The sequence below is a fragment of the Spermophilus citellus genome (assembly GCF_964194105.1).
Source record: "Spermophilus citellus genome assembly, chromosome: 12".
NCBI lineage: Eukaryota > Metazoa > Chordata > Mammalia > Rodentia > Sciuridae > Spermophilus > Spermophilus citellus.
Window position 1 is genome coordinate 83,772,812 of NC_138198.1, and position 15,645 is coordinate 83,788,456.

Below are 15,645 nucleotides of genomic sequence, written 5' to 3' on the forward strand. Positions count from 1 at the left end.
GGGAGGAGGGAAAGCCACAGCCCAGCACAGGCAGGGCAGGAAAAGCCACTCACGCCAGCAGGCCATTGAGAGCAGGCTGCGTCAAGACTTCAGGGTGTGTGAGGTTTTATTCATTGTGTACGTGGCACTTAGCACCTGCTGATGCCTACCTCCATGTCAGCAAACCCTTGTTGTCCTGGTGGTGCTTTTTAGGTGTTCTGGTGAAATCAGGTCAGCAAACTTTGAAAGCTGTGTTTAGTCAAGAGAAAAATGAATGTGCAGTAGTCCAAGAACCCCAGTGCTGCCTGAAACCATAAGTACTAGGCTTGTCTTATATGAGAGTATCTAAGATAAAGCTAATTCATAAATTGGCACAGTAAGAGATGTCAATAACTAATAAGATAGACCAACTGTAACAATATACTGTCATAAAAAGTTCTATGAATGGGGTCTTCTCTTTCAAAATGCAATTGTATTATATTGTATTTCAGATCACAGTTGACCACAGGTAACTGAAACCACAGAAAGCAGAACTGCAAATAGTGGGTGGGTTGGGCGACTCCTGTGTTTAATCAGAAATAAGCAGAACTGACTCTACGGAAGGCTGGTGGTTCTGGACATTAGCAGATGAATGCAAAAGTTGCCAATGCAACCTGGATCTTTGGAGAATTTCTAAATTACTGGGAGAGGAGGATCTGATGGCCAGAAGCAATTAGAGATCAACATTCTGGTTAGAGAATGAAACTGTCCAGTGTGTGGTAGAGACTGGGAGGACCACACAAAGGATTGAGGACTGGCCGAAGGGGAGTGGCTTCCTGCATTCCCTCAGTGCTGATGGAGACTCTTTCTGGGCCAGGATTGGATACATACCTGTATATAAGGCCCTTCGCTTTTAGAATATATCTGGCAACAAAGGGATAGAATAGCAGGCAATTGTGGTACAACGAGTTCTACTGTACTAGCATGAAGAGGGTGCTGAAGGAGAAGGTGGTTGTAAGCTGAGCCCTTGCAGGTGGAATCTACTACCTAAGCAAAAGGAGCTGGGTGTGGGGTGTGTACCCATAGTTCCAGCATTCCAAAGGCAGAGGTAGGAGTATCAAGATCAAGAGCTTGAGACCAGCCTGGACACCATAGTGAGACCCTGTCTCCAAAAGAAAAAAGAAAAAAAAAGGAGTTCTCTGTGCTTAGATTAATCTCACAATGCTGAGACAATTGGAGTGCTTTCTTAGCAATCCTTAAATGACTCTCTTCTACACTGCATAATCTGTTTGAAGTAACCACATAGGAAATTTTTTTTTGCATTAGGATGATTATAATATCAATGGCAGATCTTAGCCACTAACTCCATTTTCCTTTTTTCCTAGTGTCAAATCAACAGTGCCTTGACTTCTTTCCATACTGCTTTGGAGCTTGCAGTAGATCAGAGAGAAATTCAACATGTCTGTCTGTATGAAATTGGTAAATATCAAATGGCTATCCACCTTCTTGTTATGAAGCAGTATTGATGCTTCTTGATGCAACTTTTCATTTGTAATGCGGTTCAGTTTGTCTTTGCAAAATGCTGTTGCATAAAAAGGACTTTGATTGTTATGCTAGTACGTGTCATGGTGCTTCTCTCTCTGGGTCACTCTGCCTTGTAACATTTTGACTTTAGAATAATTGGTAATGTTAAGTGAATTCACTGCATTGCCATTTTTGAATACCTAGTGCACAGAAGAATCCAAACCCTTTTTTTTTCCCTCCTTCCCACCACTGCTTATTTGAGAAGAAAAATATAACATCAGAGAGAATTGGACCTCAATGCCAGCTGCCCTGAGATCTCCAGCAAGTTGCCTAAACCTTCTGAGCCACATAGTCGCCATTGGTGTGGAGGAGCTCACCCAGGGCAGCCCAAAGGTTTAGGTGAAGCCTCCACGGGAGACTCCACACCTGTCAGAGGCTTCTCCTCCTCCTGGAGATAACATTTGTAAATGGACTTAGAAGTGCTTATTTGCCTAAGATTCTCCCCTTCTTCACCAGAGTGGCTGCTGAGTCTTTTTAAAATTTATTTATTTATTCTAATTTGTTATACATGACAGCAGAATGCATTTCAATTCATAGTACGCATATAGAGCACAATTTTTCACATCGCTGGTTGTATACAAAGTAGAGTCACACCATTCTTGTCTTCATACATGTACTTAGAGTAATGATGTCCAACTCATTCCACCATCTTTCCTCCTCCCTTCCCTCCTCCCTTCCTCTCCCTCCCCTTTGCCCTACCTAAAGTTCCTCCATTCCTCCCATGCCATCCCCCATCCCCATTATGGATCAGCATCCACATATCAGAGAAAACATTTGGCATTTGGTTTTTGGAGATTGGCTTACTTCACTTAGCATAATATTCTCCAGTTCCATCTGGAAAGCAGTATGGAGATTCCTTGGAAAACTTGGAATGGAATCATTTGATCCAGCTATCCCCCTCCACGGTTTATACCCAAAGGACTTAAAAACATCATACTACAGGGATGCAGCCACATCAATGTTTATAGCAGCAAAAATTCACAATAGCTAAACTGTGGAACCAACCTAGATACCCTTAAAGTAGATGAATGGATAAGGAAAACGTGGTATATATACATATTGGAATATTACTCAGCTTTAAAAGAGAATAAAATCATGACTGCTGAGTCTTTTTGCTGTCTGCAATCAACTCTTAAATCCTGGCACATTTGGGTTTCAAAGTCCTTTTATGTAGAAGTTTCTCCATTATTCTGAAAAAAGTAAACACTTTTTTGGGCTTGAAATGAAAAGTTGTTTTGTTTTATTTTGTTTTAAAGGGGGGTTCCAGCCTAATACTTCAAGTTCACACCATACAGCACACGTGAAAGAATCGGAAAAGGGTAGAGAAAGGAGCACTCCCCATTTCCTCTTCCCTGTCTCTGCAGAGGGACAGAGAAGAGGAAGCAGAGAGTGCTCAGAGAAGCAGTTAACACCCGTCAGCACCAGACCACAGCAGCTTCTCCTGCTGTGGAAATAACTGTCTTCCTGAATCCTTTGAAGAAAAGTGCCAACAAAAAGATTGGGAATTGGGCTGGGGATGTGGTTCAAGCGGTAGCGCGATCGCCTGGCGTGCGTGCGGCCCGGGTTCGATCCTCAGCACCACATAAAACAAAGATGTTGTGTCCGCCGATAACTGAAAAATAAATATTAAAAAAATTCTCTCTCTCTCCTCTCTCCCTCTCTCACTCTCTCTTTAAAAAAAAAAAAAAGATTGGGAATTACCCAATAAATAACATTACATTTTAAATGCCTCTTATGGTTTAGGAAGAGGAGATGATGTACAATCCCATGGAAACATGTACTTTTATGTAACCTAAATTCTGATGGAGCTCTGCTTAGTGGCCGTAAGGTAGAGTGAGAAGTGTTTCAAAGAACTTGAATTTAAAAAGCGCAGCTTTGGTGGCCTTTTCTAACCTGCCATTTCAAGGTCTGTTGCAGGACAGGACTTTAGAGCTGAAGGAAGCTTAGGGACCGTCTACCCCAGGCCTTAGGAAGGTCAACTCAGGAATAAGTAGCCACTCCAACTTGTTCTGCAGGCTTGTGCTTGGGGCCTCTACCTAGGTTTTGTATTCAATCTAGATCCTTCCCTGACATCTAATATGGGGTGAAAACAATTAGCTAAAATAAGTCAACATAGAAGTCCCACAGAATTTGACAGTGAGATTGGTCAAAGTGGATATCATTCCCCGCCAAATTGTTTAAATGACAAATACAAGATTACATGATTACTTTGGTATCTGATACCAGCATATTTGTTTTTATGGGGGCAATTGTGAAAAGGAGAGAGCATTGGACTTTAATCCACAATTCTTTCCTCCTAATAGCTGTGTGGCCTTGAGCAAGTCACTGACCTGTGGCTGCCTTAGGTTTTTCCCTCTATCAAGAGGACACCATCAGCCAGCTTTGCAGGGTTGCACTACAGATTAGCAATAATTGGTATCACATGATAGCACACAGTAGGGCCAGTTGACGGAAGGTAACATGATTAACAACGAGAATATAACTTTTTTTCCTTTTAGTGGCTGCTGTTCCTTACCAGAATGCCAGTCTGACAGTGTTTTAATGTAGGAAAGATGGGGTCTCTTTTCGGCTCTACTACCAATGAACAGATGGAGGGTGGGCAGTACTTATTTCTGACTGGTTGTCTCTGTACTTCTCACAAAAGTCTGAGCATTAATAGTAATCATTAATCATTAGGTGAGTGCCTTGAGACTTTCTGAGTCGCTAAGTATATAATATAAATATATTGCTTCCACTGCTGCTCTTTCTGCCTGCGCCAATACTTGGAGAAGTACTTGGTTTAATCTCACCACGATATGGGGCAGACTGGAGAATTTTTCTAGAAATCTTTACACCGTTTTCTTCCATACTGCTTAATCGGTAGTGATATCCAAAATGCCCTGTCTTGCTCAAACTTTACACTGAAAGCATTTAGAGGAAAAACTAATTTTAAGTTTTCAGTGTTTCCTAGAACATTCACAAGAAGGTTAGTGGTATGTTGGAGATTTGTAGCTTAAATACAGATCATGGAGCTCTCTACCTTAGGGTTGTATGCTAAATTTATATTTCTTTCCTAGGTTGGTGCAGCATGATCGAACTCAACTTCAAGGATGCATTTGATTCCTTTGAGAGGCTGAAAAATGAGTCCAGGTGGTCACAGTGTTATTATGCGTATTTGACTGCAGGTGAGTGGTGGTCCACAGAGCCGTAATATGCCTGTCTGTGGAGAGTCCGCTCACACATACTGGAGGTAGAGAATCATAGAAGCAGCTGTTTCCCTGACAGTAAATAGCAGTGGGCTACTGTGTTCACTGACCCAGCTGGATGCCAAGAAATTCAGTAGTGTACCTGATGTTTCTTCCTTCTCTTCCCCCTCCTATGCCTGGCCCATCCTGTGCTCTGTCTTGAAAATACTTATTTGGCGCGGGGTTGTGGCTCAGCGGTAGGGTGCTTGCCTAGCATGTGTGAGGCCCTGGGTTTGATCCTCAGTACCACATAAAAATAAATAAACAAAGGTGTTGTGTACAACTACAAAATAAATATTTTTTAAAAAAGAAAATACTTATTGTGAGGCTTTCCCAGTTTTTGAACATTTTGCCCTCAACAACCTCACCTGCCCTTATTACACTTTTTTCTTTTTGCTGTATTTTTTTATTTATTAGTATTTTAAGGAATTTTTGAGATTGAACATGTCTACATGTTTTTTGGTTCTGGGGATTGAACCCAGGGGCACTTAATACTGAACCACATTCCCAACCCTTTTTTATATTTTATTTAGAGACAAGGTCTCGTTAAGTTGCTTAGGGCCTTTCTAAGTTGCTGAAGCTGGTTTTGAATTGGCAATCCTCCTGCCTCAGCCTCCCAGAGCCACTGGGATTACAGGCATGTGCTACCACACCCAGCTGAACATGTCTTTTTCATTGTGTTAATAATGCTTTTGGTGACCTGGTTACAGAGTTGCATAGTTATCTGGTCCAACATTGCTTTACCTGTCACCTTGTTATATTTACCTGTAATGTTCTAGAACTAGGAGTATTTAAACTCTGCAGATCATTATAGCATAAACACTAATCTTCGTTTTATTTTTTGCTTTTTTTTTTTAAGTCTTTTTGGATAAGTGAAGATGTGCTGCCACCTGGTGGACAAAAGTATTGTGTGTCCCTGTGATACATGCATGAGGTGTGAAACTGAAGAAACCCCCAATTGGTTGTATATTTTTTTGCCTTTAAGCAATTTTATGTAAATCCTTTCAGGTTTATGTGGACGAACTCTCCTTATGCATCCACATAAATAATTCTTTTACTTAAAATTAAGACTTGCTAGGTGTGGTGGTGCACACCTGTAATCCCAGAGACTGAAGTAGAAGGATCACAAGTTTGAGGCCAGCCTCAGCAATTTAGTGAGGCCCTAAGCAACTTAGTGAGACCCTGTTTCAAAACAGAAAATAAAAAAGGACTGGGAACTTAGCTCAGTGGTAAAATGCCACTGGGTTCATTTCCCAGTACCAAAAAAAAAAAAAAAAAATTAAGACTGGCATTGTATCTCAGTGGTAGAGCACTTGCCTGGCACATGTGAGGCACTGGGTTTGATCCTCAGTACCACATAAAAATGGAAAAATAAAATAAAGGTATTGTGTCCATATACAACTAAGAAAAAAGATTTTTAAAAGTGGAAAAAAAAAAAGACTTTTTTTTTGGTGTTGAGTTGAATTCAAGGCCTCACACATGCTTAGCACACTGAAGCACTGAGTCATACCCCAGCCTCCCAAACATTATTTTGAGTACCTCCTTATTTTGAACACTTGGATTTAATGAAACATCTTCCCTTTTCATTCCATCCCCTTAACTCTTCTATTTATGATTGAATTAACATGAGCCAATGCATTTATCCTGGATATCCTACAAGTCCCTATAAAATTGTGTCAGACTATTAGCAATCAGTACAAAATCCTCTTTAATTTATGCATCTTACTGTACAGGGCATCAGTTCTTCATGGCTGTATCTGATGTTTGAATATGCTTATTTTTGACATATGAGTTAGCGTACTGTGTCTCACACCTGAAGGATTGTTTGCATGGAGCACAGGGCAGTATGAAGGTGGTATGCTAATGATCCAGATCTTAGCCATCCTTCAAGGCTCAGCTTAGCTTCTCAGAGCTTCCCATTACGCCAAAAAGAAATGATTCTTCTTTTCTGATCTTTCCTAAAAGCACTTTGGTTCTCCCTTGCTAAGGGCTCCTGTTACTATGTGCCTTGTAATTGGAACTCTGTGGTGTGTGTGTGTGTGTGTGTGTGTGTGTGTGTGTGTGTGTGATCTCTACAGCTGAAATATACATTTTTTTTTCTAACTGCAAGTTTGTGTTTCTTCTTGACATTTTATTGATGGGTTATGATGGTAGGAGGCCAATGAACATGTGCAGGACTAATCCATGACTTTCTTCTTAGGACACAGATGTCTTTCTCCTCCTGCCATGAAGCTTCCATGATCCCTTCACCTCCTAGTTGTTCTTCCTTAAGATTCCTTTTATTGTTTTTGTTTGGGGGGGTGCTGGGGATTTATCTAGGGCCTTGTGGAAACTCTGCCACTGAACCACATCCTCAGCCCCAAAGCATCCTTTTTTTATTCTACCGTCTGGGCACATGGGCTCCAAGTAGGTTGAACACTGTGACAGCAGTTCAGGATTTCATTGCACGCAAGCCTTCCTCCCCAACAAGAGGATGGGGATCGTGGCTTTCATGCAGAGCAGCACAGTCCCCCGTGTGGCAGTCTTTACACGTGTGCACTCCTGTGTTTTCCTTGGTGGTATTTTCCAGGCATCCTCCTCCTGGGGCTCAGTGGCATTTCCCCTCCTGCCCCTCCTCATACTCTAGAAATACAGTTCTGCTTTCTTCCAGTCTGCCAGGGAGCCACTGGTGATGTGGATGGGGCACAGATCGTCTTTAAAGAGGTTCAGAAACTCTTCAAAAGGAAAAACAACCAGATCGAACAGTTCTCGGTGAAAAAGGTATGATGGAGCTGATGGGTCCAGTGTCTTATCTATGATGGACACTTGTGACTAGCTCTGCCTTGGATAGGCTTTAGGAAAACACGTTCATATCAGGTGACAGACATGTCACATGAAATGTGCTTCACCACTGTGGAGAGAATTTACTCCTGTGATCACATTTCTGCTCTGAATAAAAAATACTTGTTTCTATACAAATAACTATGGCAAACTTAAAAAAAAAAAGTTGATTAGAGACGTCACAGACCCTGCAGAGCTAATGAGCACATCTGGACAGGGAAAATATCTGCCTAAAAAATTAGGTGGTCTCAAAAGGGTGCACACTGGCAGAACTAGTGAGAGACACAGACTGTTGGATGCTCAGGAGGGTAAGCATGTCACATTCTGATGTAATAAGAAGCTAGAGCATATGTCAGATTTGCCAGTAGAAAGGTCAGGACTATAGGGACAATGTCCCAAATTTATTCTGCTAACCCTTGAATTATATAATGTCATGTCATATCCTGAGGTTTCCATGATTTTAATTTTATAAATTTTCTTTTACTTTATAAGCATATTTTTCTTTCATTAATATTTATTGAATGATCATTTAATGAATTTGTTTGAGTAAACATTGGATTATAATGTTTATAATAAATACAACTGAGAATACTAGGCATAAGGAGAAAATTTAAAGCTTGATAGACTTGTAACTCAAACGTCTCTAGTCTTCCATCTTCTGTGTAACACATGGAGTAGTAACTTAGTTTAGTTTGTCACATAGCTGTTACACATGTATCGATTTAAACTAAAATAAATCTGGTCTCATACCCAAGTTTTCAGAATCCTTTGAGAATCGAGTTTAATGATGAATGTGAGGCCTATCTACAAATATATTAGAAACTGGAAAGCAGAACTTTTTTTAATATAGAGAAATTTTCATTTTTGGCTTTGTGGGAGAGGGACATTCACATTGAATATGTATCATGTGTTTTTCCATGTCTCCAAAATGTATTTTGTATTTATTTTTGAAAAATGGAGCCTAATCATTCCAACTGCTTGCAGGCAGAGAGATTCCGGAAGCAAACCCCGACCAAAGTGCTGTGTGTGCTGGCGTCCATTGAGGTCTTATACCTGTGGAAAGCCCTTCCCAACTGCTCCTTCCCCAACCTGCAGAGGATGAGTCAAGGTAAACACGAGACCGTGCACACCTGCTTCTTTCTTCAGTGTGGCTCCTTCCGACTCTCCTTAGCATTACTCAGGCTGTGTTGTTTTTGGATCGAGAGTGCAGCAGTGAGGGCCGTTCTGTGTCACAGCATGTGGGAGTGGGAGACACAGGTGTAGACAGATGCACTTGCTTGGCTGGGAGTGCTTAGTGATTCTCTGCTACACCTGGTTTTAGTTCTGCAGCCATGAGTCTCTCTGAAAGCGTGCATTTCCTTCCCCAGTGAAAGCACTTTGTTTCCCATAGATGTGATTCACGTGCATAAGACACTCAGATTGAGTGTTTGATTCAGCGAGTAATTGTGACACCTAGATACACCTGGCATCCCTCACCATGATCATGATCTGCCACCCTTGACATTTGCCTCATGCCTCTTCCCAGTTAATCTCCACCTCAAGGCACCCTGTGTTCTGATTTCTATGACCATAGATTAGTTTTGCTTGTCCTTGAACTTTGTAGAAGAGGAACCATACAGGATGTACTTTTTTTTTGCACATGGCTTAATTTGTTCAGCGTAATGTCTGTGAAATTTAAACACATTGCAGCCTGTAGCAATAGGTAGTTTCTTTTACTTGCTGAGTAGCATTCCATTGTGTGGCAATACCCATACCACCATTTGTTTATTTGTTCTTCTATTAATGGACCTTTGTTTATTTTTGTTTTTTTAAACTATCATGAGCCAAGTCACAACAAACACAAGTGTACAACATAAGTTGATGAGTGTTTTGTGTACACATACCTTGAGTGTAATTAGAAGCCTACATTTTTGATTCATGTATTAGAAAACCCAGCAGCTTATAGGTAACAGTGATAATTATTATAGTTGTAGGAAAATTTCAAAGGGAGAATGAACTAAATATTTGACTAAAATAGAGCTTTATTTAAAAGCATTTCATCTAAAGGCTTAATGGTAGGTATTTGAATGGCATTTGGTAGTCTAGCAAGATATTTGCAATCCAGATAAAGAGGAATGGCGGAGAGTATTGTCATGCCCATTGTAGATGAGGAAGCAGATTCAAGAGCAGCTGGGTGACATGCCCAGCTCCCTGGGAGCCAGCATCTATGCTGCTGGTGTGAGTCTAACACATTGAGTGGCAGGGCTTTCAGTGATCCTGCAAACAGCTTCACCTTGCTGGGAGTGTGAGGAGGCTTAAATCATGCAGCTAGAAGTACTTCCAAGATGAGGCAGCTACGTTAAAATAAATACAAGTAGAGCCAGGGTTGTGGCTCGGTGGTAGAGCGCTTGCCTAGCAGGTATGAGGCACTAGGTTCGATCCCTAGCGCCATATAAAAAATGAAATAAAATAAAGGTATTGTGTCCATCTACAACTAAAAAAAAAATACAAAATATATATATACGCAAGTACCTCCAAAAGTATGGTTTCATGGAAAATGTCTTTGGAAATAAATTCTTATTCACATATGTACTGCTGTTTCCCAAAAGACTTTAACATGAACGTTTTGAGCTTATTCCAGAAATAGATTATAAACCAGTGTAGAAAATCTGATTTTTCTGCTATTACACTTGTTTCTGACCAAAGATTATATTGTCCATCAATCACACATTTTTACCATCAGACGACCCCATAGATGACTTCAGCCTATTTCTTAAAAACAAACAAAAAAAGAGTCTGCTCTTAACGGTTAAAACTTTACCACTCTTATATTCCAGGGGTCAAAAGAAATTCCCAAAGAAGTTTGGGGCAGTGGCTCTGTAATTAGAATAGGAACTTCCCTTCCCAAGGGGACTGCTTGAAAGGAAACAAAATTTTCTTAGATGTATAAATTCTGCTATGTTCATTTTTAAAGGGTTTGCATAACTCAAAACCCTTCCCTTGTAGAAGCAAGTATAGAATATCTACCAATGTGTACCTTAAAGGAATAATGAAGATCTTAAGTAGTTTTTAAATGTGCAAGTACAGGGCCATGTATTTAGAGAGACTGAAAACATATAGAGATATAAGAGGCGGGCACATAAATCACATGTGAGATTTGACCGTTATATTTTCAGTTTTCAAAATGAACAATCCAACAAGAAAGATGTGTTGGTGGAGAGAGGGGCAGCCTCTGGGGGTGAATATGAGATGATTCTTTAATATCTTTATTAAAAGTCAACCCAGTTCCGAGGTTCATCAGATACTATCAGTCCCTGGTGTTAAGCAGCCATGCTCCAAATCAATCCAGCTACACAGAGTTCAGTGAAGAGTTTGTAGAGGAAGTTACACTCCCTCAGAACCTGTGACGGCAGGCAGTGGGGATCCTGAACGTTTCGAAAATGCTGTCCATCAAGCCCGCACAGCGTTGTGCATTGAGGCCCCCTCTGTAACGGTCAGCAGGGCTTGCTGGGTCACTGTCTCCTGCTCTGGTGGTTTCACTCATGGCTCCTGATCCCACCAGCTTGGCCCCACCTACCACATCTTTCCTGGTGTGAAGCCAGCCGTCTGTGTTCTCATCACGGCAGCCAGGGTGATTTTGTTTAAACCTTACTACTATTGTATCGCTCCACTTCTCAGAACTCTCTATGGCCCATCATCTCCAGTTCACTCTGGCTGGCAGAGCCCTACATAGTTGCTCTCTGCTCTACCCCTTTACTCCTCAGGCTCCAGCCTTGCTGATTCTTCCTGTTCCCTGTTGGCCCCAATGCCTTTACACATGCTCTTTTTACCACTGTGAGTGTTTCCCCCCACACATTCCCATGGCTCCTTCAACTCCTTTCCTTCAGGTCTTTACTCAGATGTTTCATTTTCAGTGAAACTCGACCTATGCGCACATTTCTAATCCCACTTCCCCCTTATTTTTCACCTTAGCATCTTAGCACTTACACTTACTTACAAGTTTGTCTTTTGCACTATTTGTTTCCCCCAGAAAATATAAGCTTCTTTCTCTTTTTCTTTTTTTTTTTGGGGGGGGGGTGCATGGGTACTGAGGATTGAACTCAGGGGCACTCGACCCCTGAGCCACATCCCCATCCCTATTTTGTATTTTATTTAGAGACAGGGTCTCACTGAATTGCTTAGGGGCTTGCTAGGTTACTGAGGCTGGATTTGAACTTGCAATCCTCCTGCCTTAACCTCCCTAGCCACTGGGATTACAGGTGTTCACCATGGTGCCCAGTAAGATGTAAGCTTCTTAAGAGCAGAATTTTTTGTTGTTGTTGTTGACATTATTTTGAGGATCAGCAGTGTTTTAATTTTTTTAAGTAGTTCACAAACTTGCAAAAATATTCACACTTCTCAAAGAGGTGGGAAGCAAATTGTTAAGCATCCCTTCTACTCTGACATCGTCTCCTCCCAAAAGACAACTGCAGCCTGTGATTTTGGGAGTGACCTTCTGGAGATGTTCCATACATTCAAATACATGTGAGTGTACCTATCTATACAGGTATGAGTGTGTGTGTATGTACTCATACAGTCTCCCCTGCCTCCATCTACAGGTTCTGCTTCAGACAGAAAATATTTGAAAAAAAAAATTGCTTCCGACTGAACATGTACATACAGACTTTTTTTCTTCTCATTATTCTCTAAACAATACAGTATAACAACTATTTACATAGTGTTTACCTTTTTTTAGTCATTCCAAGTAATCCTAGAGATGATATAAAGTATATAGAAAGATGTATAGGATATCTGCAAATACTAGGCCATTTTACATCAGGGACCTGAGCATCCTTGGGTTTAGGGATCCTGGGGGCGTCCTGGAACCGATGAGCCAAGGATGCCAAGGGATAGCTACACTTAATGGGAACACACTCTACCCACTCGTCCACCCTGTGCTTTTTTTCATTTAACAACATTTTGGGGATCATTTAATGTTGACATATAGAGCTGCCTCATTCTTTGAAATGTCTCTGTGGTCTTCCAAAAGAGGAGACATTGATGATGTACTTAACTGGTACCGTAGCTGCGCACACGTTGGTTATCTCCAAACTTGTGCTCCAACAGTTGCTTTAATGACCATAGTGGACACGTTTATCTTTGCGTCTGTGTGCTGTATTAGCTGAGAGTAAGTTCCTAAAAGAGAAATTTCTGAGTCAAAAGTATGTGCCAATTAAATTCTTTAGTACATTTCCCCATATTGCCCTCTAAGCACATTGATACCCATTTAGAATCTTCATAGTAATTTTTTTATTATTAATTGTAGGCACAATGTTGTATAAGCATATCTCTAGAACTTTTTAATCTTGCATAATTGAAGCTTTAAACACATTGAATGGCAGCTCCCACTTGTCCTACCCCTTAAAATCATCATTCTACTTTCTGTTTTTGAATTTGACTAGTTCAGATACTTATATAAGTGGAATTGTGTAGTATTCCCTCTGTGATGCTTATTTCACTTAGCAGGATGTTCTTTGAGGTTCCTCCCAGTTGTTGCCTATGACAGGATCTCCTTCTTTTGTCAGACTGAATAATGTTCCTTTATATGTCTGTCCTACGTCTTCTTTATCCAGTCGTTCACTGATGGATATTTAGATTGTTTCCTTATCTTGGCCATTTTTAATAATGCTACAGTGACCACAAATGTGCAGATGGCTCTTTGAGATTCTGATTTTAGTTCTCTTGGTAAACAACCAAAAGGAAATTGCTGGATTATATGTTAATTCGATTTAAATTAAATTTTTAGTTGTTGACATGCCATTATTTTATTTATTTATATGCAGTGCTGAGAATTGAACCCAGGGCTTCAGATATGCTAGTCAAGCACTCTACTACTGAGCCATGACCCTAGTCCTGTATTTAAAATTTTTTTGAGGAACCTCTATACTGTTTACCATAGTAACTACCTTTATATTTATATTTATATGGGTACATTCTATATTCCCACCAAGAAGGGTTCCAATTTCTCCACATCCTCTTGTTATTTTTTGTTGTCTTGTTTGTTTGATAATGGCCATCCCAACAGATGTGAAATATTAGCTCCTTGTGGTTTTGATTCCCATTTCCCTAATGATTAATGATGTTAAACATCTTTTCACATACCTGTCAGCCATTTGTATGTCTTCTTTGGAGAAATGTTTATTCTACTCCTTTGTGAAGGCAGGAATTTTTACCTATTTTGTCACTGTTGTAGTCTAAGCACCTGCTGCCTGAAAAATAGTAGGTGTCAAATAAATATCGACTGAGTGAGTGTATGCATGAATGAATGAGCAAGTGAATGAACTGCATTTAACATTTCCTTAACATCGCTGCCCTAAGATCTTGAGTTCTTTTTTTTTTTTTTTTTGTATGGGAGTATTCCCAGCTGAGTTTGGGGGTCAACTCCTGCTTCTGAAGGTTCAGATTTTATTCTTCATGTTTAGCTCCCCGCCACTCCACCAGCTCTTACAATGTTCTGCAACTTGAGCACATTTTATACATATACTCTCTCATTGCACCTTAATATCTTTATTAGTCCATAGAAATACTTTCATTACTTTATTCCTCTATTAGCTCCACTACGCATCTGATCTCATTTCCTTGGAAAACTTCCATAACATCCTTCAAGAAAGCTTCCGGTCCTTCTTGATTGCTTAGCACAGTACTTCAGTCATGTAAACGTGCCTGTTGCATGGTTTGTGAAGTTAAGGTGATGGCAGTATCTTGAGATGAATGAGCTTCTTCCTTGGAGCAGTTTTAGATTCACAGCAAAACTGAGTGGAAGAGACAGTTCCCATATACTCCTTCCCATCCTGTAGGTTCCCCCACTGCAGCCTCCTGCCACCATGTGGTACATTTGTTACACTCCATGAACCAGCAGTGACAGCATAACTCACCCAAAGTCCATAGTTCACATGGGGTTCACTCCTAGTGCTGCACATTTTCTGTGTGTCTTCTGTGTCCCACTTGTTAGTCTCTGCATCCTCTGTAACCTCTGGTAACCATTGATCTTTCAACTGTGCCCATAGTTTTGCCTTTTCTAGAATGTCATGAATAATACTTGAAATCATCTTCACAGCCTTTTCAGAGTGGCTTCTTTTACTTGGTAATAATATGGTGCTGTTTTGAGTTTTCTTGGCTCTTTAAAGTTTGATAGTTTTGCCTTTCTTTGATGGAGGAGATTCACTAATGGAAGATAAATGGTGTCTTCTGAATTTCTGGGAGCAGAAACATGAACTGAATATGTAGCTACAGGGTGAAATAGTGACTTCACGCTTGGTGATATTCAAGGAACCGAATGACTGTGTTTCCTTCCTGCTGTTTTCACTGCCCTCTCTTTAAGCTTGCCACGAAGTGGATGATTCATCTGTTGTTGGATTAAAGTATTTGCTTCTTGGTGCCATTCACAAATGTCTAGGAAACTCAGAAGATGCCCTTCAGGTAAGCTGTTAACGTTGTCGTGGCTACAGAAAATAAACCATGACCACCTACATCTGTGTTTGTGAGAAAGATGAAAAAGGATTAAACAAAACCAAACCTCCCACTGCAATGTGAACTTTACCCACTTTATTTGATTAACGCCATCTTTTCAGATGGTAGAAGTTGACGGTGATGAGTATAATATTTTTAATGTAACTGCAGATTCCCAGGACACTTCTTTATACATGGGCTTCTTTTCTGGCACTAGGTATTTATCAAAGATACAATCTCATGAATAGCCAGGAGGAGGCCTCACACATAGCCAGAAACCAAAATGATCATTTCCTCCTTTTATACCTGCAGATTTCTGATGTGGAACTGGAGGTGAAGTCCAGGAAGTTGCTAGCTTAGGATAGTTTAGGTACATATTAAATGAAAAATAATCACTAACAGGTTTCCAATGTTGTTGGAGGGACCTTTCTAACTAAGTTATTTGTTTGGGTTAGTTTTTGTTTTGTTTTCATTTTGGTGCTAGGGCTAGAACTGGGCCCAACCACTGAGCTACATCCCCACCTCAGTTAATTTTTCTAAGTGTATCCCAGAGTTACTCTGACTACTTTTTGAAAGAGTTCATATAAGTAAC

At 40.5% G+C, this 15,645-nt stretch overlaps 1 protein-coding gene across 1 annotated transcript in view; it reads left to right on the forward strand.

The window, feature by feature from the left end:
* TTC39C (tetratricopeptide repeat domain 39C) overlaps positions 1-15,645 on the forward strand; it is a 106,626-nt gene that overhangs the window by 79,735 nt on the left and 11,246 nt on the right. Inside the window, exons 7-11 of the mRNA XM_081263605.1 lie at positions 1,344-1,437; positions 4,599-4,706; positions 7,417-7,526; positions 8,571-8,694; positions 14,926-15,023. Of these exons, the coding sequence (XP_081119731.1) occupies positions 1,344-1,437; positions 4,599-4,706; positions 7,417-7,526; positions 8,571-8,694; positions 14,926-15,023 (534 nt within the window). The remainder of the gene's footprint in view (positions 1-1,343; positions 1,438-4,598; positions 4,707-7,416; positions 7,527-8,570; positions 8,695-14,925; positions 15,024-15,645) is intronic.